The 10,953-nt window shown below is 41.7% G+C and overlaps 1 protein-coding gene across 1 annotated transcript; it reads right to left on the bottom strand.

Moving 5' to 3' along the window:
- Positions 1 to 224: 224 nt before the first annotated feature.
- On the bottom strand, positions 225 to 9,170 carry cyp1d1 (cytochrome P450, family 1, subfamily D, polypeptide 1). Its single transcript, XM_071403824.1, has 6 exons — positions 8,304 to 9,170; positions 4,271 to 4,394; positions 3,821 to 3,910; positions 2,857 to 2,980; positions 2,623 to 2,709; positions 225 to 1,767 (listed from the first exon to the last, which is right to left on the bottom strand). Exons 1-6 carry the CDS (start codon positions 9,162 to 9,164, stop codon positions 1,485 to 1,487), a joined length of 1,569 nt encoding a protein of 522 aa, XP_071259925.1. The 5' UTR covers positions 9,165 to 9,170; the 3' UTR covers positions 225 to 1,484.
- Between the last annotated feature and the right edge of the window lie 1,783 nt (positions 9,171 to 10,953).

Here is a 10,953-nt window from a genome sequence, read left to right as displayed (position 1 = left end):
TTAAAATTATAATTTTTTATCTCAATCTATGAATTTGAAAGTGGCCACATCTCCAGTCCCATCCCACAGCTTTGTACCAAACCAAGTGGGTAGGGCTGCCGTTTGGCTGAAACACGAATTAAGGATTGTACCTTTAATTCTGGAGAGAATGCCAGTGATTGTGACCAAAATAAAACAAAAACAAACTAATAATAACCACATACATAATAACCAAAAACTTCCATCAGTTTTTATTCTCAGTCGCACTTTTCAGATGCTAAATTAAGACAAAAAAGACTAACAAATGAAAAAATGTAATTTTCACAAGACACGTGTTAACAGGCATCATTAATATCGGATTTGAAAAAGGGGTGTATTGTCGTCTGAATAAAGACATGTCTCTTAAATGGCTTTACTGCTGTGACATCTGTGGAATTCTTCTGGGAACATATACTGGCAATCAAGTTACAATAATGTAAGAAACAATTCTCATTCAAACACATAGTCATGGCTTTTCAGTGATAGTTTTATCTCATAAAATAGAACATCACAGCATCAAAATTTGAATTTTACAGACGTGTCTTATCTTTCATATTAACCTCTGAAAGAAGTCTGGTAGAATACAAAGACTGTGTCTAATATTTTTTTTTAAATATATATTTTTTTAAAGGTGGTGCTCCTCGATCTCAGAGTATCACTGGCAACTACTTACAGTAGGAAGGGGAAAGGAGAGAGAAAGTGAGAAAGAGATCTCTTAAAACCCCGGAGTTACAGATGAAGAGGGGGGGTGGAAGAGTGCGTTGAGTAGTAATGAACCCTGAGTGAACGCTGCATAGTGGCCAAGGCTCTGATCACTTATATAAAACAACACTTGCTCTATCCCTCCCTAAGCGTTTAGTTGAATTAATAACTACAGATAAGGATATTAATAAAAGGCATTTGTAATTATGTTTCACTTGATGAAGGTGGAAGGACCAATCACTGTCCCTAATAGTTAAAATAATACTGGGAATGGCCCTGTACCAATACCGTTTTCCAATAGGCATAGATATTCTAACATTACATGCATATTGAGATATCATGAAAATGCTAAGGTTACATATAGAATAGGTTTATCTTAAATATCTACAATAGGATATAACATACTTCAACTAAAATCTTAACAACTTCTAGGGAAATATCAATCCATTTGATGACCAATGAGGAAATGGATGTGAACAAATCCTTGGTTATGGCTACTTATACTATACTAATACTATTGCACACTTTGTACCGGCTTAACTCTGTCTTGACTCTTCACAGCTAGGAACTGTGTTTGTGTTTACAGTGGTAATGACGCCACACCAGGTAAAGATGTTGTGTTCAGTCTGTATAGTAAATATGTTTTGGTGTCTGAGTATCCATGGTTTCTGTGCGTTATGATGATGTGGGCAAGGTGTTGCCCAGTCAAGCCAGTTGTAGCTTTATTGTAGTTGGTGCCGTATGGCTTAACGGACAGGACGGATCTAGAGGCGTGACGAGACACTGATCCTGTAGGGGCGGGGCTTCATGGTGAGCCCAAAGTCGGTACTGAGGTCCAGCTCCTGTCCCGGAACATTCTCGATACACAGCCGATGGAGCAGTGTGGTCAGGAATACAAACATCTCCAACCGAGCGAACCCATCACCCAGGCAACGCCTTTTCCCCATCCCGAAGATCATGACCTTCTCTGTCAGGTCTTTGTTGAGCAGTCCCTCTTTACCCAGGAAGCGCTCGGGGCGGAACACGTCCGGGTCACCCCACAGATCTCTACAAATGAGGAAAATGACAGCCAACCATTCACAACCACAACAAAGTTGTGTTCATTAGAGCACACAAAGGAAAACGTTTCGTAACTTGGAAACAAGAATGAGCAGAGTCCAGATAGTCAGTCCCTCACTTTAGTCCCTCCCTGCTGGTTGGTACCTAGTGAACATGACCAAGACCAGTTGAACACTCAAACACATGCAAATATATTGTGAGAGAGCTGACATCTCCAAAAGGTAATGTCACCCCCTCAGTGTTGGGGAGTAGTGAACTACATGTAGTTCAACTAGTAATATAGCTACATTTTGCTTTATCTTGGTGGTAGTTGAACTCAATTCAAATCTAGGTAGTGTTTTCAGTAGTTAATTACTTGTTTGCAGTGTAGTGGTGTAGCTATAACTACTGGAACTACACACTACTTTAAAAAAAGGGGGGGGGGGATTAGGCAAGAATTTTCTTTCTTTTTCGGCATCAGACCTGTTAAATTCTCACTTAAAATATAGTTTTTTTGTTTAATAGGCTAAATTACACAATCTGTTAACATCTAAAATCAGATAGAATCTGACTCCAGAGTGATCTGTTCTTACAATTTGTAGTCTATGACATTTCAGATTTAGATATGATAATTCTTCACAAAGTAGTTTGGATGTAGTGAACTACTTTTCCAAAGTAACTTCAGTTAAGTAAACTATATGTTTCTTAAGGGTAGCTTTACTGTAGCTTAACCTCTTCCATTCTGAAGTAATTGGTAACTTGGCCAGCTATACTTTCAAAGTAACTTCCCCAACACTGCACAAAGGACTAAAATGTAACATAAATTGAGATGTGTGCTTTAAAACATATACAGATAACACTCACATGTCATGATTAACCTGATACTGATTGATGAAGACACAGGTGTCCTTTGGAATGAAGTATCCATTGAGTGTGATGTTTTGTGTGGTGCTTAAGGGAAGAAAAGCATGGGGGAAAAATACTATGTAAATCTCAACTTTCCCAGAGATAACGCTTTGACCTGAACATGCTAACAGACAGGCACCATGCAGATGTAAATATTACAAATTGTTACTGTGACTGTTATCAGAGCCTCACCAGTGTGGTATGGTGAAAGGGACATAGGATGTGTGACGGAACACCTCGTATAAGAAGGACTCTGTAAAAGGCATCCTGGGCTTGTCTTCAAACCGAGGTAGTCTGGATGGGCCAATGTGGTTGTCTGAACCAGAGAAAGGCAAAAACATACAGTCACAATCAAAATACCTCGGTGAAGAAAGTGACAAGAAAATAATGTACCTGAAAGTGAAAATGGAGAGAAAAGGATCAGCGATATTACAGAGGCAATCAGAACAATTGAGACCCAGGAAGAAAGAAAGACGATTGGATTATTGCCATCTAGTCTTACATTTCCATTCGCAAGTAAGGGGATGATTTGTGTGGCGTGATTCTCGTATGGTGCAATACCCCTGCGTGTGATCCCCTTTGTTCCTGTCAGAGTAGACTGTCCAAGTATCCAACATCTCTCTCTCTCTTTTCTCTCTCTCTGTCTCTGTGAATGAATCGTGCTTACTGAACAGACTGTACCAGTTTTCTCAGCCCACTTCAAAAATTGCTCCGGCGTTGGCGAATTCATGACCTTTTGCGTGTTACCATGGCGAGCAATGGTCTCTAGCCATTGAGGACGGAATGGGGGGGGTAGGGTGGGGGGACGCGTCTCTCAAAGATTAGATCATTGTGTGGAACTGCACAGACGGCCTATCAAACTGGCAAACTGGCTGGTACTGTAGGAGACTCTGCACATTAGGATGTGCTGTTTGACAACACAGGAAGTACTTTCATTCATAAAACTCCTGAACTCTCACCTATTTTTATAAAACAAAGTGATTATTCTTAACAAGTAAAGCAGACACACAAGCAGGCGTACAAAGAGACTAAGTATAAGGAGACAAGAAGTCCATTTAGCGCTACAAGGGCAGACAGTACAGTATTACAGTTTTCTATAGGAAAAGTACTGTTCAGTCATACAGGAAGAAGTATTACTACACAGGATGTACAGTACCAATCTCCTGGTGTATTTTGACCTGGATGTCAGGAAACTTGATGAGGTATAAGAGGCTCCACTGTAAACCAGCTATGATGGTATCGAATCCTGTAATGTAAAAAAACCTCATATGTAACGTTAGTTACAATCGTCGTTATCACCGTCGTATCTATGCTATGAACGCCAACTTAATGAAGTTGCTCTAGAGTTGGTCTGTTCAAACGTATTGTTCAACCCATCACTGCTGGGAATGGTGATCCTCCAGAAGAAAAATACATCTGGATTTGGAAATCGAGTCTCAGCAAACATACTACAGCCACAGCCCTGAAATCGCCATAATACCAAGGTCTGTTTATAAACTTCTTGTAAAGAATTAACGTACTGTGTAATAGCCTAGTGTTAATATGCTGTTTATAAGCAGAGCTTCAAATCATCTGTTGCCAAACTTCTCTGTTCCATCTCTCTCACCTGCTCCAAAGATGTCGATGACAGTGTGTATGATCTGGGAGTTGGACAGCACTGCGGTGTCTTCATCCTCTTGCCGCTCCTCACAGAGGGCAATCAGAGCATCTGTGATGTCACGTATACAGTCCTGGAAACACACACATCATCACAGCTTTAGTTAACACTTTACTTTACACTCTACTTAATACCTGCAGCTGTATTTGTATTTATTAGGGATCCCCATTATCGCCAGCAGCATACCACCCTGCATACTTCCCTGCATTGCTTCTGAAGCTAAGCAGGGTTGGTCCTGGTCAGTCCCTGGATGGGAGACCAGATGCTGTTGGAAGTGGTGTTGGAGGGCCAGTAGGAGGCACTCTTTCCTCTGGTCTAAAAAAAAAAATTCCCAATCCCAAAGTGTAGGGTGCTGTCTTTCAGATGGGATGTTAAACGGGTGTCTGTCATTAAAGATCCCATGGAACTTATTGTAAGAGTAGGGGTGTTAACCCTGGTGTCCTGGCTAAATTCCCAATCTGGCCCTCAAACCATCATGGTCACCTAATAATCCCCAGTTTACAATTGGCTCATTCATCCCCCTCCTCTCCCCTGTAACTATTCCCCAGGTTGTTGCTGTAAATGAGAACATGTTCTCAGTCAACTTACCTGGTAAAATAATGGATAAAAAAAAAAAATCTGCTGCCAAGGCAGACAGTACATTGTATTTCACCACTATATTTCTGCAATACAAAATGTATAATACTACTGTGTTGAGTGTGTATGCTAGCACTTGTGTGTGTCTCTTCACAGTCCCCGCTGTTCCATAAGGTGTATTTTTATCTGATTCTACTGCTTGCATCAGTTACCTGATGTGGAATAGAGTTCCATGTAGTTATAGCTCTATGTAGTACTGTGCGCATTCCATAGTCTGTTCTGGACCTGGGGGTTGTGAAGAAATCTCTGGTGACATGTCTTGTGGGATATGCATGGGTGTCCGAGCTGTGTTCTAGTAGTGTAAACAGCTCAGTGCATTCAGCTCGTCAACACTTCTTACAAAAACAAGTAGTGATGAAGTCAATCTCTCCTCCACTTTGAGCCATGAGAGATTGACATATATATATAATTAATGTTAGCCGCCTGTGTACTTTTAAGGGCCAGCCGTGATACCCTGTGGTGAGCCAATTGTAATTTTCCAAAGTCCCTCTTTGTGGCACCTGACCACATGACTGAACAGTAGACAAAACTTGCACCCGTAGGACCTGCCTTGTTGATAGTGTTGTTAAGAAGGCAGAGCAGCGCTTTATTATGGACAGACCTTTCCCCATTTCAGCTACTGTTGCACCAATATGTTTTGAACATGACAGTTTAATGCTGTAATGCTTTAAAACATATTAAAAGCACGTACAGTACCAGTCAAAAGTTTGGACACACCTACTCATTCAAGGGTTTTTCTTTATGCTTACTATTTTCTACATTGTAGAACAGTAGTGAAGACATCAAAACTATGAAATAAAACATATGGAATCATATAGTAACCAAAAAAGTGTTGAACAAATGAAAATATATTTTAGATTTTAGATTCTTCAAAGTAACCACCCTTTGTTTGATGACAGCTTTGCACATTTTTGGTATTCTCTCAACCAGCTTCACCTGGAATGCTTTTCCAACAGTCTTGAAGTTCCAACATATGCTGAGCACTTGTTGGCTGCTTTTTCTTCACTCTGGGGTCCAACTCATCCCAAACCATCTCAATTGGGTTGGGGTCGGGTGATTGTGGAGGCCAGGTCATCTCATGCAGCACTCCATCACTCACCTTCTTGGTGAAATAGCCTTTACACAGCCTGGAGGTGTGTTGGTTCATTGTCCTGTTAAAAAACAATTGATAGTCCCATTAAGCGCAAACCAGATGGGATGGCATATCACTGTAGAATGCTGTGGTAGCCATGCTGGTTAAGTGTGCCTTGAATTCTAAATAAATCACAGACAGTGTCACCAGCAAAGCACCGCCACACCATCACACCTCCTCCTCCATGCTTCACGGTGGGAACTACACATCATCTGTTCACCTACTCTGCGTCTCACAAAGACACACCGGTTGGAACCAAATATCTCAAATTTGGATTTCCTCCGGTCTAATGTCCATTGCTCGGGTTTCTTGGCCCAAGTAAGTCTCTTCTCCTTATTGGTCTCCTTTAGTAGTGGTTTCTTTGCAGAAATACTGACCATGAAGGCCTGATTTACGCAGTCTTCTCTGAACAGTTGATGTTGAGATATGTCTGTTACTTGAACTCTGTGAAACATTTATTTGGGCTGCAATTTCTGAGGCTGGTAACTCTAATGAACTTATCCTCTGCAACTCTGGATCTTCCTTTCCTGTGGCGGTCCTCATGAGAGCAAGTTTCATTACAGTGCTTGATGGTTTTTGCGACTGCATTTGAAGAAAGTATCAAAGTTGTTGACATTTTCCGAATTGACTGACCTTCATGTCTTCAAGTAATGATGGACTGTCGTTTCTCTTTACTTATTTGAGCTGTTCTTGCCACAATAAGGACTTGGTCTTTTACCAAATAGGGCTATCTTCTGTATACCACGCCTACATTGTCACAACACAACTGATTGTCTCAAACGCATTAAGGAAATAAATTACACAAAAGGCACACCTGTTAATTGAAATGCATTCCAGGTGACTACCTCATGAAGCTGTTTGAGAGAACCACAAGAGTGTGCAAAGCTGTCATCAAGGCAAAGGGTGGCTACTTTGAAGAATAGAAAATATATTTTGATTTGTTTAACACTTTTTTGGTTACTACATGATTCCATATGTGTTATTTCATAGTTTTTATGTCTTTGCTATTATTCTGCAATGTAGAAAATAGTAAAAATGAAGAAAAACCCTTGAATGAGTAGGTGTGTCCAAACTTGTGGCTGGTACTGTATGAGCCTTTATAATGTCTAATAATAAGGCTTATATGTTATGTCTATCTAAGTAAGCCTATACATGTGCAGGGGGAGTCCTAACCTAGCCACTCCAGGTTATATCTGTGTCATATTCCAAATACTGATTTCAAATTAAATGTAATCCTTTCAAGTTCACAAAACCCTAATACACAACCCGCCAATCAAATGTACCATCAAATTGTGAGAGTGAGACTGACAGTAAATGACAGCATCTTCTAGAAAACATGTGAGCCTGGGTCTTCCACCAGATTGATAATTCCTCATTAAAGAGTGCGTGCGAGCATTTTAGCCCCTGCGCAAGAACAAAGGTTCACTTTAGCCTCACCGATATATATAAGCCTGGTCTGGCCTGTCCTCCTACCTAGAGTATAGGTCTCTTATATTGTAGCTCAACTATTTCAATATTTCAAATAACTACCTGTTCAATGTATTCCCTACTGTAATATACAACCTGTTATATGTAACCTAAAATCACAAGCAAAAACATGCTTTCCAGAAAGGAACTTTCCTTTCTACCTAATCTACCTCTGCTCATGCTATATCTCCCTCACTCTATCCCATCTCTTCCTTTCTTTCCCCCCTGCATTATTCCTTCTCTCTCTGTCTATACCTCTAGCACTGAAACAGATCCCACAATGACTGGCTGGTTTTCTGTGCCTCTGTACCAGAATCTGATTGCATAGATCATATCTTTCTAACAGTTTACTTATCTACCAAATTCAGCCTAAATGTCATATGAAAATAGAGATTTCTCTACAAGTTGTCTGCAAAAACGATTACCGTCAACTTTCTGTTTCAGTGAATACATATTACAGAATATACGCCTCTAGGCAATAGTTTTAATAGCACATGTATCAACATATCTTACCTCTGTCTCAAGCTGTAACAGTAGAACGGTTGAATGTCAATTGGATATCTTATCATACATTGCAATATTATCATACCGTCTGCTTTCAGGGTCTGTTCATTAAACACCAAACAGAAGAAAACTGAAACAGGGAGGGACTGCGTGGACTTGTCCCAAAAAGGACTAATTTTAAAAACTTTATAAAACGTTTTCTGTGGCATGCTCTAATTTGCATGACCCAGGTGTGGCTCAAACCTTGTCAAAGGTCTCCAGGTGCTCCTCAATGTTGTGTTCCATGAAGCTGTTCATTCTCCTGATGTGCTGGACCATCTTACGCAGGGACGGGCTCGGCAGGTAGCGGAACACAGGGAAGAAGTCGGCCATGTTGCCTGCAGCGAAGATCCGCAACACCTCGTTGTTGATGTGCACAATAGTGAGGAACTCCTTGTCATTGTAGTCATACCTCTTCCCGAAACACAGAGCACACACCACATTGGCCACCGACATAACCAGCGGGACCACAGGGTCCAGACCTAGCCCCTCACTCGCCTCTGATCGCTCCCAAATGGCCTCCACCATCCCAGCTGCCTCAGCGCACACGTGCTCCTCTAGCAGACAGGTGGTGTCGGGACCCCGCGGCTCTGCCTGCGAGAAGGAGCGTAGGGCGTTCTTGCAGAGCTTCTTGTGGAGCACCCAGGCGGGGCCATACTTCTCACTGAAGGTCATGCTGGTGCCATTGGCCACGGCAGAGAAGGTGAAGAGGTCAGGGCGTCCAGCGAAAGCTTCACCCTGCCGAACCAGCGCCTGCCTAATGGTGGCATAGCCGCTAAGCACCACCACAACAAGGGAGCCCATACGCATCTGGAAGACGTCTCCGTACTGCAGCCGGAGCTGCGTCAGTGACAGGTGGATCTGGTCGCCCATCTGGAACAGGTTACCCACCAGGGGCCAGGGGGTCGGCCCCGGTGGCAGGGTGCCTTTGGGGTGTCCCGCACCCTCTCGCTTGCGGCCCCTGAGAGCCACTAGAAGCAGGGTGAGGGTACAGAGAGCCATGGTGACTCCGGAGAGGGACATACTGAGGCCATCCTTGGGGAACATCCCAAATGTCAGCCTCATATTGCCGTCTGAGAGCTCCCCAGCCAGGACAGAAGCACTAAGACACAAACTAGAATCTGGAAGAGAGAGTGAAAACAAATACTTTATCACTTTCATAAACATGAAAGAAAAAGGAAGAAAGATAATCTGTTCAGAATAGTCCTGTATGAGAACACAACTGTTTAGGTTTTTATTTCACAGAAATAAGAATCTATGATTTTATGGCAATAAGAAAATAAAGTGATATCTCCCAATGAACTACCAACATGTAGCCTACTTTTGTTTAACAAGTAGTCAATGCATAAATTTGATGACAACCAAAAGACAATGATATGTTACTCACCAGACGCGAGCAGTGAAAGTTCTCTTAAGTTGGAGACTGTCTAATGAGTGCAGTTTGACCTACTGCAATGCAAATTGCCGGGGGACGCAAAACTGGATACACTTTGCAAGAGGACTGGCGCTAGGCAGGGCCAAGTACCACGAGAGGCAGCGACAAGATCAGCCTATTTAAGCAGACACTGCAAACTGGTGAGCATTCAATTGAACAACTTCATAGAGCTTGATCTAGCATCCCAGCCCATTATCAGCCTGAAAATGTCACCCTGGCACATTTTTGCAAAAAGATAAAATGTCACAGTAGCTGATGTTTTCTCAATACAATGCAGTTAATGGAAAAAGATGAGTGTCACAGGGTTGATGTTTATCTCAGTACATTCAATGGGAAAAGATAAGCATCAGCCAATTTAATCTTGTCAATAAATTGCAGTCAATGGGAAAATATGAGCTTTAAAGAGTTGATGCCTAAGTGAAAACATTGCATTCAATGGGAGAAGATTAGCATCACAATATGGATACATAGAGAAAGGCCTCACAGAAAATACACACTCCTCTCTCGCTCTGTCTCTCCCTTTTTTAATCTATTTTTCCCTCCTGTCTATCTCTCTCTTCCCACCTCCCTTCTTCAACCTCTCCCTCTCTCTCTCCCCCCTCCCCCTCCTCCTCCATTATACCTACCTTCATCTTTCCCTCTTCCCTCTAACCTATTTCTGTCCCTCCTCTTTCTCCCTCTTCTCTTTCCCAACTCCACCTCTCTCTCCACTTTCCCACCTCCACAGACAGGATATTCACTCATAGATATGCATCAAGGGTATTGGACCATGAAGTGCATTCGGAAAGTATTCAGACCCCGTCCCTTTTTCCACCTTTCGTTACAGTACAGCCTTATTCTAAAATGTAATAAATACATTTCCCTCATGAATCTACACACAATAGCCCATAATGACAAAGCCAAAACAGGTTTTAAGAAAATAAAAACAGAAATACCTTATTTACATAAGTATTCAGACCCTTTGCTATGAGACTCGAAATTGAGCTCAGGTGCACCCTGTTTCCATTGATCATCCTTGAGATGTGTCTACAACTTGATTGGAGTTCACCTGTGGTAAATTCAAATGATTGGACATGATTTGGAAAGGCACACATACAGTGGGGAGAACAAGTATTTGATACACTGCCGATTTTGCAGGTTTTCCTACTTACAAAGCATGTAGAGGTCTGTAATTTTTATCATAGGTACACTTCAACTGTGAGAGACGGAATCTAAAACAAAAATCCAGGAAATCACATTGTATGATTTTTAAGTAATTAATTTGCATTTTATTGCATGACATAAGTATTTGATACATCAGAAAAGCAGAACTTAATATTTGGTACAGAAACCTTTGTTTGCAATTACAGAGATCATACGTTTCCTGTAGTTCTTGACCAGGTTTGCACACACTGCAGCAGGGATTTTGGCCCACTCCTC

The sequence above is a fragment of the Salvelinus alpinus genome, chromosome 5 (assembly GCF_045679555.1).
Source record: "Salvelinus alpinus chromosome 5, SLU_Salpinus.1, whole genome shotgun sequence".
Classification (NCBI taxonomy): Eukaryota; Metazoa; Chordata; class Actinopteri; order Salmoniformes; family Salmonidae; genus Salvelinus; species Salvelinus alpinus.
This window is presented reverse-complemented; position numbering and strand designations above follow the sequence as displayed.

Coding starts and splice junctions, on each gene's coding strand:
- cyp1d1 (XM_071403824.1), bottom strand. CDS start 9,164: ATGAGGCTGACATTTGGGATGTTCCCCAAGGATGGCCTCAGTATGTCC. Junction 4,395..8,303: donor ACCTGGAGACCTTTGACAAG/GTTTGAGCCACA, acceptor GTGTGTTTCCAG/GACTGTATACGTGACATCAC. Junction 2,981..3,820: donor CAAAATACACCAGGAGATTG/GTACTGTACATC, acceptor TCTCTGGTTCAG/ACAACCACATTGGCCCATCC.